A 25,115-nucleotide genomic window follows, 5' to 3' on the forward strand; every position below is an offset into this window, starting at 1 on the left:
TGGGATCTAGTTCCCTGACCAGGGATCGAACCCAGGCCCCCTGCATTGGGAGCGCAGTCTTATCCACTGCGCCACCAGGGAAGTCCCCCTGCATCTACTTTTTAAAGGAGGTTTTGCCACAGAAGTATCGACCTGGGACTGTACTGACAAGCCATAACACAATCCTTGTCCTCCCGGATGAGAACAGGGGTCACAAAGGCAAATGCCCACAGGAGCTGGGCTGGTAATTAGTATAAATGATGGATGTGGGCTGTGTGTAAAAGAAACTTTCCTGAAGCACCCATCAGCCTCAAGAATTGTCTTCTTATTTCATATGAGATATGAGTCCTGAACTTTCCATTTCATTATGAGAGAAGCAACTCTGCAGGGCGTTGACCAATAGCAGCAGACCCTCAGCCTCAGTGTGGGAGGTGACAGGGTTGGTGGGCCCTGCGGTGAACTGGTGAACCAGATGCCCCATCTAAAGATGAGCTGCGTTTCAACTCCAGCTGGTTGTTGCTCGGTGAGACTGTGAGCCCCAGCATGGCCAGACCTTCTGATCTGGATTTTTATGTAAACATTTTATAATTTTAAATGTTGGTGACTAACTCTTTAAAAAGATGTGCAGGCAAACAAAACACACCTGTAGTCTGGATCATTCTGCAGTCTCTCCTGCAGGGGCAGGAAAGGTGTGGTAGGCAGAATAATGGTCCATGTCCTAATCCCCAGCACCTATGGATATGTTACCTTACAGGGCAGAAGGGACTTTTCAGTGTAATTAAAGATCTTGAGATGGGGAGATAATTCTGGATTATCCGGCTGGGCTTTATAAGTGAAAGGTCCTTGTCAGTAAAAGAGGGAAGCAAGAGTGTCACACTGCCACCATCAGAGGCAAGGAATGTGAGCAGCCTCTACAAACTGGAAAAGGCAAGGAGATGGATTCTCCCCTAGAGCCTCCAGAAGGAGCACAGCTCTGCTGACACATGGATTTTAGCTCAGTGAAACCCATTCTGCACTTCTGATCTCCAGAACCCTAAGATAGGAAATTTGCGTTCTTTTAAGCCACCATGCTTGTGGTAATTTGTTGCAGTAGCATTAGGAAACTAATACAGGTGGCCACCCTTTGGTGTATCCTCCAATGTTTTTAGAGGATGAAAATACTCTCTAAATTTCTATTTAGATGCTAAAGTATTGCTGCAGCTGGGAGAGCCACACATGGCAATTCCAGGAAATTTCTCTTATTTCTAGGTCAAAGGACAATGGGACTCAAGATGGATTTCTATGGTAGGATAACCACACGCAGAGCGAGAGAACCAGCAAGTCTCTTATCAGAGCAGGTGTGCGGCAGTACCCTCACACGCACCCTTTTCTGGCTGGGCAGACTGCAACTTATTCCCACCTCCCAGGGGACAAGCACCTGTTTATCTAGTGGTCAGCAGAAGTCAAAACCCAGCCATCTAACCAGTTAGCGTGAGCTGTCACTATGTCAGGTGAAAAGAGTTGCATGGCTATACATTTGACTTCTTAAATACACAGGACCACCAAATAAATAATAATAATAATAAAGCGCACTGACATTTCCATACAGGGGACCCCAGTGAGAGCAAGGGTCTCCGTGGGCTCCTAGGGGTTGGCACTGTCAACCTGAAGAAGTCTAAATCCAAATGCAAATCCAAATCCAGGGCTCATTGTATCCCTGTCCTGCGTGATTCAGCCTCTCCCCTCTCATTATGGACTGGTTACAACCCAACCTGAGTTCAGAAGGACATTCACCGTGATGATTGTATCCAGATCACAATTCATCATTTTCAATGTCTCAGCATTGGAATGAGTCCACTTGGAAATCAGAAGTTGGTGGCATCCAGAAAAACCTCCTGCTACCCTTCCACACAATTCCTCTTCTTCGGGATTTCTGGGTGGGAACCCTAAAGGGCATCTCAGTGCCCTGCTTTATGTGGAGTCTTTGGGGTGGGTCCAAGTTACTCCCCAGGCTCCATGGTCTCGTAGGTTTCTAGCAAGGGAAGGTCTGTGTTCCCATTGCTTATATTCCTGTCTTTGGGGTGGGAGAAGGTGTACGATTCACTCTCAGACTCAGAAAGGAAGCCAGAGGATGGCTCATCTTCGGTCAACTTTGCAGTTGGAGCCCTGGAGCATACGGGGGGTGGGGAAGGAGGGCAGTCCCCTGTGGGGCCCTGGAAGGGCCGGTAGGTGTCCACCTCTGGCTGGAGGAAGGACCCTTTGGAATCCTGCAGCAGATGCCCGTACACCATGGTGTCATCGATGACGGCATACACGTGGGAGTCGTTGTCCGTCTGTCTTTTCTGAAAGATTTTTGGCTGCATCGGCATCTGGGTATTGACGTTACCGTTGTAGATACCTACAGCTGGGCCCTTGTTGATCTTCTTTTTCCTACTGAGGAAGGGAACAAGACAGAAGTCAGGAAGAAAACGATCTTAGAGGCTCACCAACTGTACATCCCTACTGGAATGAAGATCATTCAGGGTTCTGACCGGGTCTCCCCCAAGTCCCTCAAATAGCTTAGCATTTGAAACTGAAACTGCTGTCCTCAGCGAACATTTAGAAAGGGACCAGCTTCTGTCTCCAGTTTTTAAGGTGGAAACAGGAGCAGAGAGTGGTTTAGAGAGGGCACTGTTAACACCCTCTGTGCCTGAGTTTGTTTTGATATCTGCATGGTATCCAAAGGTAGAGACATCTGACAACCTCTCTTTCCTAGCAGAGACAGGTGGTGTCCCAAACCAACCACATCAAGCACGGGTGTGCCTAGGCCAACCTTCTATGACTCTCTGAGTTCTTTCCTGTAGCTAACGCTTCATCTCACTTTTGCATGAGCACAAACTACGACCATCTAGCTTCTAAATGATAGCATACGACACTCAGGATGGAAGGTTGTATCTTAGTTTTCAGCTGGAGTTGGGGACAGTAGGACTCAGCATCAGTAGAGGGATCCAGTCCCTTCAGCAGAAACCTCCAAAAGAGGAAAGAGCTACAAAGAAGACAAAAGTCAGGCTCGGGTGCCCGGGTTCCTCCCTAACACCATTAATGCTTGGTTTGTAATGTTCTTTGGTATTGGACATGGATGGGCATTTGCACTCCCTGCCTCGGAAAACAAAGCCTCGCCCTCCATCTCCACCAGTGAAAAGCAGGGGATGCTGACTTTTTAGCCGACCAGGGATTCAAATGGAGGACAGTAGCTCAATTAGCATAATGGACCACATAATGCATGGCTGGCGGTTCACTAATTGTGAACCTATACTTTTCTGAGATAAAAATAAATCTAGTACATGTAGCTTGTAACACTGGGTTCCCTGGCCAGGATGACAGGCTGCAAGGCCTCCAGCCTGAAGCCTTGTAGCGACGCTCCGCCCACGTGCTCCTACAGCGCCTTGCTTGTCCCTACCAAGCTCTTCTCACACTGTCCTGACACCGCCTCCTTATTTGCCTGCTTCTTTAGTCCCTCTGCCCCCATAGACGGCAGGAGAAAAAACTGGGTCTTGTGTATCCCCAGCACCTCTCCTGGTTCCTAGGGCCCAGGAGACCCTCAGGAAATACATGCTTAATGACCAAGTTCAACGGCACTGTCTGCCCTCCTTCTGACAGCAGGAACCCGTCCTCCCTCCCAACCCAACTTGGGGACAGACAAGCCTTATGCAAACCTGCCAGCCAGTGGCCTCCCCCACAGCAAGGCAGTGGCTGGTAATTCCCAGGCCGGGACTGGGGCACTTTAGGGATGGAGGCAAGGGCTGGCCCCTCCCCTCATCCAATTCCCTCCTGATGAGGAAGCTGGGGCCCAGTGTTAATGCCATGCTTTCTCATCTGGGTGGAACATACTGTGCACCCAGACAGGAAAGTTTCCTGAGAGGAATGATACAGTGATGTCTCTTTAATAAAAGAAGTCCTTTTCCCTCACGTGAGATGTGTGCAATCCCATTTCACAGAGAAGACGCCTCCCCCTGAACCTGCCAACCCATCCTCATCAGCAGAGACATTTCAAGTCAGCAATTTCAATTGTTTGCGCATGGCCCCAGTTAATAAAAAAATTTTTTTTTTAGTTTTTTGCTAAGGGAAATGGATTCCCCCCACCCCCACGGCTTTAATTAGAAATATGAGCAGAACTGATGAAATCTGGCAGCGGCATGCACTCTGTCTAAAAAGGTCAACACTTGGGCTTCCCTGGTGGTGCAGTGGTTGAGAATCTGCCTGCCAATGCAGGGGACACGGGTTCGAGCCCTGGTCTGGGAAGATCCCACATGCCGCGGAGCAACTAGGCCCGTGAGCCACAATTGCTGAGCCTGCGCGTCTGGAGCCTGTGCTCCGCAACAAGAGAGGCCGCGATAGTGAGAGGCCCGCGCACCGCGATGAAGAGTGGCCCCCACTTGCCGCAACTGGAGAAAGCCCTCGCACAGAAACGAAGACCCAACACAGCAATCAATCAATCAATCAATCAATCAATAAAATTTAAAAAAAAAAAAAAAACAAAAAAAAAAAAAAAGGTCAACACTTTCCTCTCATAAAACAGAAGCTGTTATCCTGAGGGGGTGGAAGGTGAGACTGAGTCAGTTAACTGGGTCTTCCTTCCTCTTGCCCACAGGGCTGGCTTTTTGGTGCTTGTCTGGAGGCCAATAAACAAGCATAAAACAGACAGTTTGTTTAAGAAACTGGAGGAGAACAAGCTGGGCAGTGTGAGTGTGTTTTCCTCAAGGTGACGGGGGGAGAGGATTCACAGGCCTGGTCTGGCAGGGTCTACGTGAGCGTTTTCCTGCCAAGATCACCCCTGTGAGGACCACAGTCTAATGAGCAGACACTAAATGATTCACAGGGGACTTGTGCTGAGGCAGCTGCGTAAAACTGCAGGCTAAAATGTCACCGCATGTGTATTTTGTTTTCCTACTAGGTAGGGGATATTTTCCCCCTCCAAGCATAATTCACATCCAGCAATATTATTTATTTTCCACTTTTTTTTTTTTGGCCATGCCAGGCGGCTTGCAGGATCTTAGTTCCCCAAACAGGGATCCAACCCGCACCCTCGGCAGTGAAAGCTTGGAGTCCTAATTGCTGGACTGCCAGGGAATTCACCCCCTGCAATATATATTTTTTTGGCCGCACTGCATAGCACATGGGACCTTAGTTCCCCAACCAGGGATTGAACCAGCGCCCCCTGCACTGGAAACATGGAGTCTTAACCACTGGACCGCCAGGGAAGTACCTCCCCCCACCCCCGCCCCGGCAATATTATTTAACATTGATCTTTGCGGGGAAAATGGAAAGCAAGAAAAAAGTCAATAATTAATGACAGCTCTGGTCTGTGTGCTGTAAGGAGGTGTCAGCTCAGGTGAAGACAGTTTGAGAAATTCCACCTACTTCTTTTTCACAAAGCAAACGATGAGTCCGAGGGCAAACAGCAGTAAGGCGCCACCTCCCACCACCGTGAGGATGATGACAGTCAGGTCTGTGAGCAGAGACACAAGGGAGGGAGATGGGGAGACACTTGGTATCAGGCTGGTGATGAACTCCAGTAGACAGTCTTCAAAGATGGCTACCATCCATTCCTTCCCTCCCCATATGCACATGCTGCTCCTCACTTTAAGGGGAATCTGCTTCCTTTCCTCTTGAATATGGGCTGTGCTGGTGTGGACCTAACCTTTTAGAAACCTGGCAGCTTCCTGCACTTCCTGAGGAAAAGCCAGCCACCATGTAAGAAGCCTGACTATGCTGAGACCACCATGCTGTGAGGAAGCCCAAGTAGCCATCTGGAGACTCCACGAGGAAAACAAACCAAGGCTCCCAGCCTTGAAAGTGAGCAAAGGTGAACCATCCCAGCCCCCCTCTAGCTATTCAAGGCATCTGGCTGAGGTCCCCGATATCTTAGAGCAGAGATGAGCCACCTGCTGTGCCCCATCCAAATTCCTGACCCATGGAATTGTGAGCAAAAAAAAACGGTTATTGTCTAAGCCACTAAATCTTGGAAGAGTTTGTTATGCAGTGAAAGATAAAACAAACTGGGGGACCTACCAGATCTACTCCAAAGGCTACTCCTGGCCTATCCCAGCTGTGCTCCCCTGACTGCCGCAGCCCATTTTGGAGGAGAGAAGAGCAGGGAGTGTAGAAGAAAGCAGGGAGTCAAAAGTCAGAGGTGAAGGAGTTAAGGAGAGGGTTGTTTCATGTGTGCTGTCCTTCTCCTACAGTTGTACAAAGGAAAAAGAAAATAAATCAGAGAGAGAGAGCCCTGCACCAAACCGGGATTTAGAATTTCTGGCTTGTTCAATAAGAAAACAAAAGGTGAGACTGTGAGAAAACAGGACTAGAAATAAATGACAGAAAATGAATGTAAGAGAGGAAGAAAACTCAGGAGCTAATCTGAGAGCGTGAGAGAGCTTTTCACTTGTGGCTTCTGGTCCCCGTCGGTTCTCTTGCTGCTAACCACCTGTGTGGCATTGGGTGGACACACAGTCTATCTGACCACCAAAAAGGGAAGGGGCTGGGGAAAAAAACCTCCATGGTTCCAACACTCTGTGGTGCTCTGTGACTATCTTGGAATCAAGGGCTAACATGGCCCCACCACAGATTGCCTGAAACTCTTCAGTGGATACTACCACTTCGGGCATAAAGGCAAAATCCTCATCATGGCTCTGAGGCCCACGACTGAGGGCATTCAAGGATTCTAATGTTTCACTGGACTAAATAAAAAATGCCAGCATCATGTATCTGTGTCACACTTTCCAGGTCCTCACAGTTTAATCACCAACACTGAATCCCCAGTGATAATTTTATGGGGTAGTTACAATCATCTATTCTCTGCAGAGGAAGATCAGAGGAGTAAAGAGACTTCCCCTATGTCAGAAAGAGGTTAATAGTAGACTGACTACCAAAATGCCCTAATTCTCCCCCTGCCCTCACCCATGTCCTTTATTTACTGTGTGATCCTGCAGCTCCTCCCATCAAGAGATGGAGTCCACCTGTCCACCCCTTGAATCTGGGCTGACCAAACCAATGCTGTCAAAGGGACAGGGTATGAGTTCGTAACCTAATCGTCAGGAGACCTTGCATGCTTCCCCCAGCCTCTCTTGGATCTCTCTGCCTCTGCCATGAGAACAGGCCCCAGTTTGGAGGATAAGAGACCATGCTGAGGAGAGTCAAGGAATCCCAGTTAACATGGCTGATCTTGGCTGGGCCCCAGACATGTGAGAGTGCCCGGCCAAGATTGACAAAGTCCTCTAGCCAACCTGCAGCTGCCCACAGGTGCTTGAGTGAATGAACCCTGACAAGCCCAGCTCAGAACTGCCCAGCCAACATGTGAGCAATAACAAATGGCTGTTTTAAGCCACTGAGTTCTGGGGTGGTTTGTTATGCAGTATTATTGACACAATAGCTGACTGATACATGGACAGCCAGGACTCAAATCCATGCTTTCTGACTTGCCTTCCAGTCTTGCTCCTGATCCCTCAGCTACCAACTGCTATCCACCAGCCCTGAAAGACCTTACCCATGGTCCTTGGGGTAAGCGAGACCCAGAAGAGCAGGTCCAGCTGCTTCCTGCTCATGGGGCTGCAGTTGGAGATGTTGACCCAGAAGCTGTGATAGCGGAAGCTTGGCTTGGGCAGCACCTCCTCCTCCAGGCTGAAGATCTCCTCGGTGTGGGCCCACTGCTCCTGGATGATCATGAACGCACGCCCTGTCTGGCAGACCAGGCCCGTCCGCTCTTTGAGGAAGGTCAGGCAGGCCACCTGGTCTTGGGGAACGCTTATATTCCAGGACACGGAGGTGAGGGATGGTAGGCCCCTGTCCCAGTTAGGGGTCCTCAGGTAGACCTTGCTTTTCGTGTCCAGGGTCACTGTGAAAACACCTTCCTCTGCAGGAAAAGGAAGAGAATCCACGCAGAAGTTGTTTCACTCAATCAAGATGGAGAGAATAGGAGGGCGGAGGAGATGTTGCTACACCGTCCAGACTACAGAGCTTCCTGCCATGATGGAGAGGCTCTGGATCTGCACTGGCTAAGAGAGTAGCCACAGCCACATGTGTCTGTTGAAGATTTGGAATGTGCTTGGTGTGACTGAAGAACTGAATTTTTAATTTTGTTTACTATTAATTTAAATTTAAATTGCCACATGTGGCCAGTGGCTACCATATTGGTCAGCAAAGGAATAGAGTCTCAGATTAGGTTCTCGGGCCTTTTGAAAAAACCAACCAAACAACCAACCAAACAAACAAACATAAAACAAGCCAGTTTGCCAAACTGGTGGTTGTCTCAGCTTCCTTTCAGAGATGCCCTCAATGGGGCTAGCATCTATCTAACGCCCTGCTCCATGGTGGGACTGGTGTAAACTGATTTCTATTTTGGAGATTTAGAAAACTTCAGGTTCTGGGAAGAATTCTAGAATTGCAAAGTCGAAAGGGTCTCTGACATGTCAACTAATCCACTCCTTATCTTCAGGTGAGATAAAACCCCAACACTCCACACTGAGGAGGGTGTGTCTTATTTTCAAAGACTCCCCAGAAGGAGTTTCTCTGGTAACCTTGGAGATACCAGGCAACCTGGACTGATCTTAATCTTATGGCCAGATTCATTTCCCTCCCACTCATGCCTCTGAGAACAAAATTACAGAGTAAACCTTGAATTAAGGTCTTGGTCAATTTAAAAATGAACTTAGTAACTTGTAGTGGTGACTGTGAATTTTAAAATCAACAATGTAGAGTTCACCGTTGTGACCGATTTAAACCTCATTTGCTGCCTGAGAAGATCATACACTAGCCTCCCAGGAGGGGTCTGCTCCCCCATGCAGGAGAACGCTCTAGAGATTCATCTCTCTCCCAGTATTCCTTCCTCTGTGCCCTCCAAACTGCGTTCTGAATTGTCAAAGCAGAATCATAAAAATATCTGCATAAGGATTTGTATGTTACCACTTCAAGAATCCAGGACTTGGGAATATTTGGTTAGTTCTCATTTATGCCCTGCCTGCTTCCAAAAAAGCCTCAAACCTGATTATTTGTTCTGCTGCCTACCAACCATCACCTCCCACTGTCAGAGAGTCTTATTTCTAACTCCTGGAATTTTCCACACTAGGTTAATGGTAAAGTCAGGATTAGGACTCATCATCTTGTATGAGGAACAGCCCCCTCAGCTATCCCTTCTCTTCAAACTGACAATTAAGACGATCAGAAAACCAAAATAAGATAAGTGTCCCAATAAGAAAGGCTAAGAGGGCATCGAGGTGGGGAGAGTGAAAGACCCCCTTACCTTTGAAGTGGGGGATAAAGGACACGGCCAGGCTCTGCCTGGAGGCCTCTTGCTGGAAGCTGGGGGCAAAGGTGCGGAGGGTCACCGAGACGTTCTGCTTCACCTGAATCTGCTCTATGGAGCCTCCAGAGCAGAAGGAGCCGAAGGAAAGGTCCTGGCCGGGAACGGCACTGGCCACGAGGTAGCTGAAGCTGGTGTTGCAGACCCTCTCGTGAGTGTGCTGCTGCAGCTTCTGGGCAGGCACCAGTGCCAGGCTGATGCTGTCTTTGGGCACCAGCAGCTTCCAGGAGAAGTCGTGCAGCTGCACAGGCAGCTGGAAGATGTACCATGGCACCTGGAGCGAGTAGGACTTCCTGTGGCAGTACCGGTGGTCCAGGCAGCCTACGAAAGAGGGGCTCGTGGTACCCAGGCTGGGAGGAAACCGGAAGTGCATCCTCTCCAGCTCTCAAGTCAGCCCGAGGCTTTCTCACTTTTCCCTTTGGTCTCTCCTCTCCTGCTCTGTCCTGCGCTCCTGCCTCCTTGACGCCCCTTTTCTAGCTTCCCTCGTGCTCTTGCATTCCTACTCTCCACTAAACCGGCAGAACGACTTTTGGGGAGTATTCAGGGTTGAAATTTTCTCTTCTTGTTTACTCAAGTTCTCAACTAAGACAACCTGTGTCTTAGATGCTAAGTGCCACGTGGGCAGGGTACAGGTTTTTCCCTTCACCCAGCCCTGCTGCCCAGTGTCCCTGCCTGTGGGGAGGCAGTTCGCCTAGCGGTTAGAGCTGGGAGTAGAGTTGGGGAGATCTCAGCTGGTGTTTCAGCTCTGCCGCTTCCTAACGGGGTGGCCTCGGGCTGGCTGCTTTGCCTCTCGCGGCTTCAGCTACTGTCTCAGTGGAGACCCTAAGAGCATCCACATCAGAGATGATGGTGGCCCAGCAAGGAGGTGACTATTGGTTTTGCTGCCCTCCACTGATTAAACATTTCTATGTGACTAGCACATGTCAGGCACGGCTAGTAGCTAAAGGGATAAAAAACGGAAGAAGCCAAAGTTTTTGAGCTCAAGACTTGGTCTCGTGCAACAGAAGACAAGCGAGCAGTGAGCGTGGAAGCAAGGGGCGTGCGCATGAGGGAGGTTGAGGAAGGCTACGAGCATTTCACAGGAGGGAGACCGGAGGCTGGACAGAGGAGACGTGAGCATGGACACGGGGGATGCCACTTGCTTCTGAAGGATGCATGTTCCCACGGAGGCTGCTGGTCTCAAAGCGGGTGTGTCTCCACCTTGCTCTGTGCTTCTTGGTTGCCCTTGCTCACCCTCACTGCTGGGGGCATTTCTGATCATACTATTTACAACCCACCCAGTGGACCCCACTAAGACAGGGCAGGGAGGGGAGAACTCCCACAGCTCGGCAGGAGCACAGGGCAGGGGCGGGGGCGTACTTATGGTTTTCTGGGCGTTGATCCACAGGCGTGTCAGATCATCACAAAGGAAGGAGATATTGTGTTTGGAGCCAGCTGTCAGGGTGAGGTTGGTGCTGCAGGTCCGAGAGTCCAGACACACGAAGCAGCCGGGGACAAATTTGCGGCTCAGTTTGCTGGGCCGTTGCTCAATGGTCAGCGACATGGCTCGCTCGTTACTCAAGTCAACCACGTAGGTTTTATCTGGAACCACAAATAGAAAACAGGCATGAAGAATGGATCAGGATGAGCCCCGTGAGACAGCAAAAATGAGCACAAAATCTCTCATGGCTGGGGAACATTGGGAAATTTTTTTATTATTAAGAAAACATTATGATAGCTTGAAACAAAATTTAAGAAGAAAGTCAGTGGACCGCATTTCGACCATCCTTATGTAACTGCTTTCATTTCTTCAAATTCATTTTTGTCCTTGTGCATATGCATGCATATTTTCACCTATTTAACAGTATGGTGTATATAAAATTTTATACTCAGATTTTACTTTATTATTTTATACAGATACACTTATTTTACCATATAGTTTTCATATTCACTAAGCTTTTAAAATATTCATTAATCTTAGTCACCTAAGTGAGATTTAGCATCACCTATTTAAATATTCTCCCTCTATGAAGAGTAATTAACAACAGCTGGTATTAGTGCAGGGATACAAGATTCATAGACAGGATGGAACCATAGGTATTATAATTTAATCTCTAATAAATGCTACATTTCAAATAAGTGACAAAAAGATGAAGTACTCCATAGGCTGGGCCAGGAGAACGGTCTCTCCCATTAGTAAAAGAATAAAATTACACTAGTACTTCAAAGCAGTCACCAAAATAAAAACAAAGAGAATATCTTTATAAATGTGGAGTAAACACAAATTATAAAAGCAAAAAAATAAATAAATAAAGATTAAAATATCTGTCTGACTTAGGTACCATAAATAATGTTTAAAGGACAAGGGACACACTGGGAGAAAATATTTTCTACATAGAATGATTGAGCAGTTCACAGTAAAGGAAATATAAATGTCCAAATAGTCAAAATATGAAGTGTTGTTAGTATCACTTGTAATACTACTTATAATTAGAGAAAAGCAAATTAAAAGAAAGTGTATAGTATAAAAATAAAAACCCTACACCGCTATAACCCAGCAGTGTGACATGGGTATATATGCCCACATGTGTACGCCAGTGCTGTGACAGTGACTGGAGTAATACTGGAATAGTTAAACAGACCATGAAACTTTCACCAATGGAATATTATGCAGCAGTTAAAAAGAATGAGGGAGATCTAAATATACTGATATAAGAACCTCCAAGATATAGTATTAGGTAAAACAGCAAGTTGTAGAACCATAGACTATGACACCATTTGATTGTAAAGTCTCTACGTAAAATGAAATAGCTATTTCTACATGTACATACTTATGTATGTATGTACTTAATATTTAAATGAAGAGAAGAAAGAGTTGGAGAGAAATATAACAAATCCATAATCGTGGTTACCCTAAGAGAGGGGCCTGGAAGTAGGGACAATACAGATGGTCAGGGAAGATTTTAGCTTTGTCTGTGATGTTTGAATTTTTAGTTAGAAAATATGTATGTATTTCTTATGTAATTTGGAAAAACTGCCCAATTATTGTTTTTTTAGGTCACTTCTATGATTGCGTCACTTGAAATAAAAGACTCTAATAAGCACATGCGCATGTTTCGTTTTTATCTATTTCCTCAGGATAAAATCCCAGAACTGATTGTTAGGTGAGAGAATAGGAATATTTTTTCAACTACTTAGAATGGATTACCAGACTACTTTATAAAAGAATCATTTCACTTTATAATGCCATCCCCAGAAGGCTCTACACTATGAACCCCTGGAAATCACTTTTTTACTGAGCTGCTTTTTAATTTCATTCGTTCTGCTTTTACAGAAGCCATCAAGTTAGGAAGATGCCTGTGCAAGGTGGTGCTGCCTTTGCAAGTCATGGGTGTTGCCGATGTGTCCATCGGGTCTCTTAGCCTCTCTGCCTGCAGCTCCAGTGAATAAATAAGTCCAGTGCCAGTTGGGAAAGCTCTGTTTCCCAAGAGAGTCTGCTAGGCTTCCTCCTTCCTGGTAACAGGAGCCACATACTTAATAGAATTGTTGCTTTTGAACTGGCTGCCAGGGAGCTCAGTGTCAAATTAGGAGCAAAATTAGGGAAATGTCTTATGGTTGTCATATCTGCTGACTCCTTTCTTTAGTTCTTATTGCTTATGTCTATGTAAATTTTACTGTAAGTTCTAATAGTGCTTTAATCAGAGAGATGACATATCCAGAGCTGGAGTATATATGCTAATGTTGTTAACTTAAATATGATTTGATTTAGAAAATGGTTAGCTTTTCAATCTCCTAGCCCCACATTCAGCTCATATCTTACTGTCCTTTAAAATTTATCTTCGTTGTTACCTCTGGGAAACCCGCCCTACCCCTACCCTGGCTGTGTTAGGAGCCCTTTTGCTTCTGAAGCCCCACTCACCTTTATCGAGGTCCAATCACAGGTTGCAGAAGCCTCCCTACCCCCTCCCTCTTTCCTAATTTGTACGGTATCAAAGTAGTGCACGCACAGAAGTCAAAGCAGGGTTTCTCTGGCTTGGCACTATTGACATTAGGGGCAGGGTAATTCTTTTTTTTTTTTTAATTTTATTTATTTATTTTTGGCTGTGTTGAGTCTTCGTTTCCGCGCGAGGTCTTTCTCCAGTTGCGGCAAGCGGTGGCCGCTCTTCATCGCGGTGCGCGGGCCTCTCACTGTCGCGGCCTCTCTTGTTGCGGAGCACAGGCTCCAGACGCGCAGGCTCAGCAGTTGTGGCTCACGGACCCAGTTGCTCCGCGGCACGTGGGATCCTCCCAGACCAGGGCTCGAACCCGTGTTCCCCGCGTTGGCAGGCAGACTCTCAACCACTGCGCCACCAGGGAAGCCCGGGGCAGGGTAATTCTTCGTTGTGGGGCTGTCCTGTGCACTGTAAGATGTTTAGCAGCATCCCTGGCCTCCACCCACTAGATGCCAGTAGCACCCCCATGGCCCTCCATTATAACAACCAGAAATGTCTTCAGACGTTGTCACATGTCCCCTGGGGGGCAAAATTGCTCCTGGCTGAGAACCACTGGTTTAACGAATCAAATAGTTTTCTAAGGTTTGTTATGAAAACAAAACTCCCTCCCCACTGTGACCACTCCCCAGAATAACAACTTTCAACTCTTTTAGCAGGTTCTCTTTACAATTACATCCACAGCACCCAACAACATGCTTCTATTGCTGCTTCTAGATATTTCTGTTTCAGGTTGTTTTAAAAAATTAATTAATTAATTTATTTATTTTTGGCTGTGTTGTGTCTTCGTTGCGGCGCATGGGCTTTCTGTAGTTGCGCCGAGCGGGGGCTACTCTTCGTTGCGGTGCGTGGGCTTCTCATCGCAGTGGCTTCTCTTGTTGCAGAGCTCGGGCTCTAGGCACGCGGGCTCAGTAGTTGTGGCTCATGGGCTCTAGAGCGCAGGCTCAGTGGTTGTGGCGCACGGGCTCAGTTGCTCCGCAGCATGTGGGATCTTCCCGCACCAGGGCTCGAACCCGTGTCCCCTGCATTGGCTCGGTTTCTTAACCACTGTGCCACCAGGGAAGCCCTATTTCAGGTATTATTTGTTGGTTTCCCACAAAAGAAGATGAGGATTTCCTCTCCTTCACCCACACTCACATCCCCCTTCCCACACTCCACACCTCGTATACAACATACACACACCCATAGTACACATGTCCAGCAAACATCCAAACCACACACTTCCTATTCACCCATCTTCCCAATCTTTACCATCATATTTTTATGTTAGATCATTATTCTGTGTTGGCATTATCATGACTATGTAAACAATAGTAACACAGTGTTTACACAGTCACGTTATTTCCATGCTATAGTTTCTCTTTCTTGCACAAGATTTTATTTCCCTAGAATTAGTTATTGCCATTTAAATCATTTCCTTAGTTTCTATGTACTTATCAGTAATTTGACACCCAAACTCTCCCCAACTTGTATAAATCTCCTTTCAATACCTATGAGAACATTAGGTATATCATCAAGTTATCTTTCTGAAAAGTCTCTCCAGAGCCTTCTCAACTGCTCTCTTCTAAAGGGGCCCAGGTATGGTCTTGGGTCCCCTTGTACCATCATCCTAAGATTCCCTTTGCCTCTCTCTTGAAAGAAAAAATTTTTTGGCCACACCTCGAGGCTTGCAGGATCTTACTTCCCCGACCAGGGACTGAACACAGGCCAAGGGAGTGAAAGCCCCAAATCCTAACCACTAGGCCACCAGGGAACTCCTGAGATTTCTTACTTATCCATGGGGATAAGTCAGAGGCCACAATATGTGTCAACTCTTCCAGGACAAATTAAAGACTCACAGAGGGGCTTCCCTGGTGGCGCAGTGGTTAAGAATCCGCCTGCCAATGCAGGGGACGTGGGTTTGATCCCTGGTCCGGGAAGATCCCACATGCTGCGGAGCAACTAAGCCCACGAGCCACAACTACTGAAGCCCGTGTGCCCTAGCGCCCACGCTCCGCAACAAGAAAAGCCACTGCAGTGAGAAGCCCGTGCACTGCAATGAAGAGTAGCCCCCGCTCGCCGCAACTAGAGAAAGCCTGCAGGCAGCAACGAAGACCCAACACAGCCAAAAATAAGTAAATAAAGACTCACAGAGCAGGAGTTACCCAAGAAAAAACAAAAACAACGCCAACATTTAGTTAAGGGCTCCAGGTGGCTTCTGGGGGGTTATAAAAGCTGAAAAAGAAGCAATGCAACTGTTTCCACAACCAGCATTTACCCAGATCAGTTACTAGAAGTATCTGGTATAACATTCTGGAAACACATCCATCTACCTTATTTGAATCATGTTAACCCAGAAACCTACAGGGCTTGAAGATACACTTAGTCTGCTGGTATTTTCAGAGCAAGTAAACGTATCTTCCAGAAGCTAGAGGAGGATGCAAAAGGTAGTAGGCTAGCAGTCTGCTCCCACTAAAGGGAGTAACATAGACAGGGAGACTACTATTAACTCATATGATCGTTATCAGCAGGGCCATTTGAACCTTTTAGAAATAATATCAGAAAATGAGAGACAGGCTGTGTGGGACAACAGAGAAGTTCTCTCTCTACGGTGACTATTAGATGAAACTTCAAGAGGACCAAAATTATTTTTTATATCTCCAGGTAATGGAGTGGTAATAATGCCAGGTATGGCATGGTAGTATTGTATCATCAAAAAAGATGAGAGTGCGTTATGGAGCACTGAAAAGCAAGATGTGTTTGGTGGAGACAAATGTAAATCAAGCTCTCTGACATTGCTGAACTGCACGTTTTGGGCAACGTAAGCCATCCATGCTCACACATCTGGTCACAGCTGGCCAGATCAGCCAGGGAAGCTTGTACATTACTCATCTTAAGACACAGGACACTTGTGCTCAAGCCATGGAAAGATATTCTCTGCAGGAGTCCTCTGGGTCTAGTTTTAGCTAAATTGATATTGTCAGCAAAGTAGAGAGAGAGTACAGAGTAGGGTCGGGGGAGAGACAATCAGGTACAAGGTAACATCTGCCTGCTGCCCACATTCAGAATTTGGTTTTTTTCAGTCTGGGCCCACTGTAGTCAGGTCCTACTGTGGATGATGAGGGGTCAGGATGCCTCTGACAGCTGCTTCCACCCTTGCTGCGGCTCTGGCTTTGCATGGTTGCTGTGACAGCCGCCCTCTTTGGCTTGAGAAACCCTCCCAGCTCTGCCTCCACTCTGTTTTTGATGCTCTTGTCCTTGTCTGATTCCCCCAGCAGCCAGGCTCCTGGTGCCCCGACTCTGTCCCATCTACCTTGCCCCTTCTGAGGGGTTGTGCCTTTGGATAGTGCATCTGGCTCTCAAGCCACTTTGGACGAGAGGCTGCCTCCTGAGATTAGTGCGACAGGGTTTATGGAGGGCCTGGAATGCGCTGGAAACTGTGCTGAGTGTAGGAAAACAGAGGAATAAGACAAGATGCCTGATTGGGAGTTTAGTGGGACACAGACATTCAGATGGATAAACGAGACATGGTAGTGATGGGGAGACAACAGAATGAACCACTGAATGGGGGTGGCCGTGGGAAATTGTTTGGAGGAATCCCCTTTTCCCTGCCACGTGCACCACAGGGATTGAACGTGGGGAGACGAGGAGGGGTGGCAGGTCGGTTTGGGACATGTCTTTAGAGGGTGTTGAGGAAACACTCCCTTTCTCCAGCCACAGTCTCGAGGCCTCCCAGCATGCCCCACCCTGGAAGTGTCAAGAGTGGCACCTTCTTTAGTCTAAGCCTACCCTTAGACACCACTCGCTGGGGATAGTGCTTGCTGACCTAGCAAAACTGAAGCGTGTGGAGTCTCACTGTCCAGGGGTCATTGACATAGAAGAAGGGCAGTCTCCCTGGGTAGGAAATGGGAGACTCTGCTATGACCAAGGGGACCTGCACACACATGTACAACGACTCATTCCCAGCACCAAAGAAAGGAATGAAAGAAGAGCCCCTGTCAACCCAAGTTCAGAGACAGTGGCAATGTCAGAATGCCTTCTTCATGCTCCTCTTTTTCCCAAAGACTCCCCCGCTAAGACTCTGAACTTGTCCTTGCTGGGTACCAATCCCCTTCTCAACGCACACCCCTTCTCATGAAGCCTCCGCTCCCACTCAGTCACCATCCCCCTCCCCCAAACCAAAGCCACTCTGGGCTCACTCTGTTGCCTTTCCAGGTGCAAAAGAAAGCCACGAAGGTAAAAAAGACCCTTTCAAGGGGGTTTGAGAACACCCGAGAGTAAGACTCCAACAATATCAGTCTCTTGCCACAGTCTGAATAAGAAAATGAATCAAAATCAGCCAGAGCAGGACCAAGAGACCCAAGAGAAATCCACCACTCCAAGTAATGACTGGTACAGACAGTAACTGCAGAGCAAAGCCAGAGACTCCAGAACTATCTGCTGGTCTCCAATGGCCCAGCTAGCCAACCACAGAAACTGAATCTTTAACAGGGAGGGTTAAAACAAAATTGACAGTTTGTGAAAGGCTCCTTCATCCAGGGGTTGAGTGTGTGTCTCTGCTGATGGGGAGGAAAGAAAGGAAGAGGCAGGTGTGTGTGACAAGGAATGCAGGTGGGGTCCTTCGAGGTGGAGGACCAGACTGGGTCCTTCAGTGTCCAAAGTCAGCCAGACATTGGGAATAAGGACTGGGTGAGCAGTGAGCACCTGAGACAAACTCCCCCTTAACACTTTATCTCCTGTGCAAGGAGGAAGAAGGGCTCAGCACTGCTGCTTGGGCTGGAGAGAGGGGGCCCGGAGGAGAGGCATGATGTGTATGGGGTGGCAGGGCACCCACCAAAAAGGCACACAAATGAATTGCTTCCAGCCATCTACCTCTTAGTGGTGTGTGTTGTAACCTACCTTATGCTGTAAACAACTAAAGACCCTCAGAAGGGACAAAAACTCGCCGTACAGAAAATCACCAACCCCACCCTCCATAACAGTGTTTGGAGGCCACAAATCCCACATAGATTAGGACACCTTCTTGCTAAGTGACTTGAAGTCATGCAGTGGCCTATCCAGGTCAGGGCAGTGGGGATATTTCATTCCCTGTGGGGGAATAAAGGGGAACAGAGAATTTTAAAACAATAATAAATCTGAGTAAATCCAGGCTTGTTTTTATTGTCACTATGCTCTAGTGTTTCTAAACAATGTCAGCGATAAACTACTCTCCCTCACCAAAAATTGTTCTTTTCTTTCCAAAATTGTTTGTTTTCTTACAGAGAACATAATTTTTAAGCAGCTCTATTGAGCAATAATTGAATTACAATCTGTACATATCTAAGGTGTAAATTTGCCTAGTTTTGAACCTATATACACACCTGTATATACATCAACATAATCAAGATAGTGAATATATTCATCACCCACAGAAATTTCCTTGTGCATCCCCCTCCCTCCTCTCACCACCCCCCAGGGTGTTAGGAGGGGTGTTTTGTGATGACTAAGCCATCCCAGGGCTACCATTGGCTGGAGCAGTGACTTGATGAACAAACAAAGCTGAAGAGTGTGGCTCCTCATTGCCTAGGAGAAGGTATATGTAGGGAGATCAGGAACCCTGGCGCAGACCACTGGGAGCCTTCAGCATGGCTGAAGTTACTGGCAAACCACGGGAGTTTAACACAGATACGGACCAACCAACCGTAAGTACAGAACAAACACAAGCGTGGAACAACCACCCCTAGCACAGAACAACCAACCACAGTTGGGGAACAACCAACTACAAGCACAGAACAACCAACCACAAGCAGGGAACAGCCAACCACAAGCACTCAGGAAAGGATGGAGGGGATGACCCCTGCCAATACAAGTGCAGAGACAGTGCCAAGGTGTGGAAGAGACCCAAGTGGGTAGAGATGGCAGCCAAAATTTTCTCTGAAACATCTATCATCTGTGCAAGAAAGTACAAGAGAGAAACCAGACCAACAGCATTTGTTACCACCAGCTGATGAAGAGAGTGAATGAAAATAACAGACAGAATCGGCTGACGCAGAACCAAGAGACCCCACCCTGGAGAACTCCGTCCATCCCAGTGATGCACAGTGTATAGAGAGAGTCCTGGGCACCTACAACTATCCACTGCATCCCCAGAGGAGCCCGTGGAGAAATGGCCACCTACGGAGAGACCAAATATTACACCAATAGGGTACACAGATTGCAATTATTAAAATAAAATCAACAAGATATGAAAAGAAAATAAAAAGAAGAAACTCCTTCTGGGAAGTGACCTCCTGCATCCTATAAGTCTCATCTGTCTTCTGGATTACAGGCTGACGTCTAAGGACCAGTGCTGTGTCTTTTTCAACTTTGTATCCCTTCCTTGACCTAGAGCCTTGCAGGATAACATTTAAAGAGTGCTTACTACCTGCCAGGCACTGCCACCTCATTGCTCCTCACAACACCCCTACGAGGACAGTCCTATTATCTCTATTTGAAGATAAACTGAGTCACACCGGAGTTAAGTGACTTGCCCAGGCTCACACAGTAAGTAGGGGAATCAGGATTTTGAATCCACGCAGGCCAATTCCAGAGTAAGTGCCTTTAACCACTGGGCCATGCTGCCTGCAAAACAAGCTGTCCACACATATTTACAGAACCAGACAAACGTGTGAGTGCACAGGGCTGGCTGCCTTGGGCAATCTCTTGAAACTTAGGGTCCACGTTGGGATTCAGAGAATCAAGATGGAGATGTCCAGAAATCAGAGCTCTCAGGGACTCCAGCATCGCCTAAGTAAAGATACTTCTGCTGGCCAAGTTCACTCACTTGCCTAGAAAAATGCAAACCATGCTTGATGTAAAGCCTTGACAGTGCTAAACACATCTAAAGTGCAGTTAACCACTATTTACCTCAAAACTGAAGCCATATCCTTCTTGATGCTGGTAATAGCATGTTTAACAATTTGATTATATTTAGAAATCAACCCAGCTGATGTTACAGGAAACAGAATTAATCAGCAGCACTTCACCGTGACTGAGATGATAAACAAATCCCTGCGTCTTCTAAAACTCAAACCCACTCCATTTCTGAATCCTTTCATGGCTGTTTTCAACATTCTGATAAAATTGTGACATAGAGTCATCAAAATGTGTCAGTGGACACACATGCACATACACACATGTATATATAAAGTTATGCCTTGTACACGGTTACTGTGAATTAGAAGGAATCTCGGGTCAAGATATGAAGGCACTGAGGCTTCCTGAGGAGCCGGGCTCCAAGTGGGTGCCGAGCGGGCACTCCCAAGATGGTGTCAGATGGGCAACCCTGGGAGTGGATCCCACATGGTCACTTTTCAGGTGTTTATCAGCCATGCCATTTCACATTCTCAATTTCTCTGCCTGGTTCTGTCTACTTCCCGGAAGTAAATAATATTAAAAACAAGGATGAGAATCAACCCTGTGGGCAGAACCCATCCTCAGCACACATCACAGATGTCCTGGTTCAAGACCACTTGTCACAACGCACAGACTCCAGCTCATAGGTGAGCCCCAGGAATAGCCACTCTGAACTCATCCTGTACCTTTTTCTCAAGATCCATGCCACTCCTCTCCGTGAGGCAAGGGCACCCAGGGAGCAAGTTTTAAGGAGGTGCTCACTCTCGGGGGCTGACCTTGTACTGACACAACCCTGAGGGTGAGAGCCTCTGTGAGAGGGAGCTCCTCAGAGCGGGTGCCTCCTTCAGTGTTGTGCCCTGGGCATATAGCCTCGCTGCAGTCCTGGCCCTGATGACCCTTCTCTAGGTTCACGGCATCTCAGTAAATGTGTGTGGAATGATACACAACCTCATTCTCACAGAACCTGGGGTTCTGTGTGGTCCAGAAGCACAGGCTCTGGGTTCTGAGATTGCTCTGCTCCTGGCAAGCTGTGTGATACTGGGCTAGTTCCATAACCTTTCTGAAACTTCTGGTTTCTCATCAATAAATGAAGATAATTCCTGTTTCCCCTGCAAGGCTATAATAAGGATTAGCTGAGACCATGTGAGTGGTGTGCTTAGCGCAGGGCTTGGCACTCAGACAATAAAAGTGTTATCATCACTGCTCACGGTGCTGGTGACATCCTGATTCACACTGTAGGGTCAGTCAAGACATGAGCTCTAGAAGGTAACCTTCCAATGTCTTCATTAAAAACAACTTATCACCCTGAATGCAAGATCATCTTAGCTTCTTACTGTGCTGAAGTGGAACAGTATGCCCGGCATTCACCAGTGACCTGGTCTCACTGCCTAGCAACGCACTTCCTGAAAGTCTTACAGGGTCCAGAGTCCAAGTGTGCCAGAGCCACAGACAAGAAGTAGGAAGGGAACCTCAGCCCAAGCAGACTACCCAGGAAGGAAAGAAGGCACTGGAGGAGGGGGAGGGGAAGGAAAGTGAGGCTTACTTACTGCTTTCATCTTGTGGATGTTGGACCAATACTTGAAACTGCAGCCGGAGGATGCCTGGATTTTGGACATCTTGGTCACAGCCCTGCAGAGAGAGGTTGAAGTTCCCGGCGATGTTCCCAGGCTGCTTGTCCTGCAGCTTGAACACCTCGCGGTTGGTGGTGGAGCTTGGGATGCAGTACTCAACCCGCTCCTCCTTCTTCACGCAGTTGGAGACACTGAAGTGGAGGAAGGAGACGCTCGCCCGCAGGTGCGCAGGGATGATGAACTGCCACGTCATGAGCTCGTCCTCGGGGAAGCCGTCCGGGTAGTTGGCAGACATCAGGGTGGCTGAGCCTTCACCTTCAAACACAGATTCGATGATGCACAGGCCTGTTGGGGGTGGAACCCAAACGAGAGAATAGGAGGTGATTAGACCCTGCCCTGGTCATCCATAGGTGGGGGGACAGGGGTTAGAGAAGAGATGAAGGTGGGTCTTAGGTCCTGAGCACTGGGTCTGGATATGGCATGTTTATACTCAAGGTAGAGAGTGAGAATGAGGATACATCAGTGGTGTGTGAGTATATGTTTAATATTCAACCCAGCAGGGGAAAAAAAATAAAGCCTTAATTTGTAGTGTCTGCCCACTTCCTTGGTGTAAAGACTCCCACTACAGCTGATTTCAGGCTACCAACAGGAGATGGATGAACGTGGAGTTGGAAGGAGATGGACAGCCCTCTCACCATCACATAGGATTTTCACCATACAGATCCAATGGGCATACCTAACTTCAAAGCATAAATAGTAAAATGCAGTATATTAACTACAAAGTGTTGAGTTTTGAGTACTTATTACCTTTGTTCCTAAACTAATTTATTTAATTGTAAGTTTATATAATTTTATTTTTAGTAATGGCTCTGTTTAATACCAGCTCACAAAATTCCAGAACACGTAACATTGGCACTCATGAGCTGCTGTGGGCCAGCTCTGGCATACCACCGATACAATTCTAGAAACTGTGAAAGAGACAGAAGACAGGACAAAGACATGAGAAACAGAGTCATTAAGGTCTGTAGAGCCAGTCCCGTTTCATTTCTTGAAAACAAGCCTCACATACAAAGGACAAAGGAAAGAGTTACCACCTGGTTTGTTTAACTGAGGAGGGTGGGTTCACACCAGGACTGGCCCACATGCTTACAGAAGAGTGGGACTTCCTTTAAGGTATTCAGATAGAATCACACAATTGCCGACATCTGACCATTTCTGATGGAGAGCAAGGGTGATTTTGTAGGTTTCAACCTCAGCAAACAGAGGGGAGGGCATGGCGAGCTCACGTTTTATAGACGACCGGTTTGTGATGCTGAAGCCGGAGACATTTCTGTTGAGGAACCACGGGAGGTCCAAGGCCATTTTCACTCCCTCTTGCATTTTGATCCGGGACACAGTGCCGTTGCTGCAGAAGGTTCCGATCCTGACCATCGTGGCGCCAATGCGGCTGCTGATGCTATGAGTGACTCCATCAGGGCAGCTCTCCCCCGGCCTGATCTGCCTCAGGCGAGGGAGGGAGAACTGCAGTTCTAGACCGATGTTCTTGTTAGCTTTGACATCCCAGATGAAGGTTCTGTTGAGGGTGGGCAACACCGACGTTGAGGGCTGAAGATGAACCTTTCCAAAAGGACATGGACCTGACATGCAGTCTGAAACACAGTCACAAAACAATCTGGTCAGAAGCGCTACTGGGCCACTCACTGCCCCTCCTCAGCCCCTGTAGTGAACTCTTTGGAGGGGGGGTTTTCTGGGGGGCCCACCCATCTCCTGGCTACATGAAAGTTGGCTGCCAATGGCTCACGGATGCATCCCTCTCTGGGGAAGTGCCTTGGCTGGAGGGAGCTGCCTTGGGGCAGAAAAGCCTGAGAGGTTTCCCTGCCCCTGACTCCCATCCCAGCAGGGAGTGTCAACCCACAGCCAATCACTGCCAACCCAGGAGTGAAAAGCCTGACATCCCTGATTCACGTGACACAGCCTGGCAATTGTCACTCAAGCTCCAGATCAGCCTGCAGCTAAAACCACATCTTTGCTTCGCTGTCCTCGTTCTACCCTGCTTTCCTCACTTCTTCACAGGTTTCTTCCGAGGGCACTCTCTTGACTCATGTCTTAAAGACAAGAATCCCCATGTCAGGCTCTGCTTCTAGGGAACCAGACCCAAGTCACCTCCTAACTACAAGTTTCCCCTGCTTTTTGAACGTTCGCTTTATTCCACTTTGCTTTTACGAAAGACTTGCATTCATTGGTACTTGTTTCCGCTAAGCAAAATAAATCCAAAGAGAATTTTTGCTCTTATAAAAAAAGGTGGAAAGTGAAAAGAGCGTTCAGGGTTTGTTTTGCAGGGAGCCATTACAGAGGCAGTGGGTACCCCGAGAGTGGCACCGCCAAGCTCCTTCCCCGGGAACGACACAGCATCTCAGCATCACGCTGCTACAGCTCTGAACTCTCTCCGTGAGCATTTGTGCTTTATTTCAAATTACTTTGCACATCCGTTAGCAAGATGTGTCCTAAGGTATCTGCTTCTTTGACTTAACGCCATTTTGGCTTGTGAAAAATGTCATAGGAACACTCTACTTTTGGGATAGCGTGGGTCGGGGAGGGGGGACCCGCACTGTTTTCCAGATAAAGTTAGTCCAGTTGGTGGATCTCTGCCCAGGCCCTACTGGAAGCCAGAGGGAGGCGTTTTGCAGTGGAGCCTTGCTTTGGGATACATATCCTACCTCCTCTATACCGAAAGAGTCATGATTTCTCAATTTTAAGGGTGCTGCGCCAAGCTCTACCTTTTAAAAGTGGTTTTCCCATCAACACATTCATCAACAGACTGAGTACGCTCTGAATGTACAGCCCCTTAATGGCTGGAACCTGGAGGCAAGGTCATCTTCTTGCCTCCTGGCTTTAATGCTGGTGTTTTATGACCACTGCAGTTGAATTTTTTTTTCCCAAAGGCTAAAACACTTAATGACATCCTTTGAGGTACTTTGTTTCCTAAGCCTTTTTAAAACAAAGGGAGAAACGTTGCTATCAGGGAAGCACTAAGAGAAAGCAGGCAGCCTGATAGTGAGGCTTCTGTTGCCTCCAGCAGGGAATCTGAAAGGTGCAATGGACTTTGGCCACTGTAATAATAATCTGCAAGTCTTTATTGCTGCTCCAGTGGAGTATCTGAAACCAGTGCCAACTCGAAATGGAATTATGGGAGAATTTCAGAGCTGTCTAGGACCTCTGAGGTCATCACGTCAAACCTCTCACTTTTGCAAAGCAGCCCTGGAGTCTGGGTGAGTCGTGTGGCGCTCGCAGTGCACACGCTCCTAGGACAAAAGCCCAGGCTGTGTTTGGTCGACTTTCGTTCTTGCCAATGCACTGCGTTGCTTAACCAATAAAACAAGGTTAGATAATAAGGTGACAAATGCAGCTAAAATTAGATTTTGTGTGTAGGTA

At 47.5% G+C, this 25,115-nt stretch overlaps 1 protein-coding gene across 4 annotated transcripts in view; it reads right to left on the bottom strand.

Annotated features, from left to right (window-relative positions):
• Window positions 1-1,525: 1,525 nt before the first annotated feature.
• The window catches only part of CDCP1 (CUB domain containing protein 1), a 52,905-nt gene continuing 29,315 nt past the window's right edge, over window positions 1,526-25,115 (bottom strand). The window contains exons 3-10 of one of the 4 annotated variants that reach the window (XR_005021852.1): window positions 22,970-23,332; window positions 21,660-22,028; window positions 10,652-10,873; window positions 9,233-9,613; window positions 7,481-7,846; window positions 6,010-6,176; window positions 5,359-5,446; window positions 2,346-2,391 (exon numbers count right to left, since the gene is read on the bottom strand). Coding sequence is in view for 3 of the 4 variants with exons in the window: in XM_036869053.1 (XP_036724948.1) it covers window positions 1,959-2,391; window positions 5,359-5,446; window positions 7,481-7,846; window positions 9,233-9,613; window positions 10,652-10,873; window positions 21,660-22,028; window positions 22,970-23,332 (2,222 nt within the window). In the remaining variant the exon portion in view is untranslated. Of the gene's footprint in view, window positions 2,392-5,358; window positions 5,447-6,009; window positions 6,177-7,480; window positions 7,847-9,232; window positions 9,614-10,651; window positions 10,874-21,659; window positions 22,029-22,969; window positions 23,333-25,115 lie in introns of all 4 variants that reach the window. The other 3 variants (XM_036869053.1, XM_036869054.1, XM_036869055.1) reach the window with 3 other exon arrangements.

This window comes from Balaenoptera musculus, chromosome 11 (assembly GCF_009873245.2).
Source record: "Balaenoptera musculus isolate JJ_BM4_2016_0621 chromosome 11, mBalMus1.pri.v3, whole genome shotgun sequence".
In the NCBI taxonomy this organism is placed as follows: Eukaryota; Metazoa; Chordata; class Mammalia; order Artiodactyla; family Balaenopteridae; genus Balaenoptera; species Balaenoptera musculus.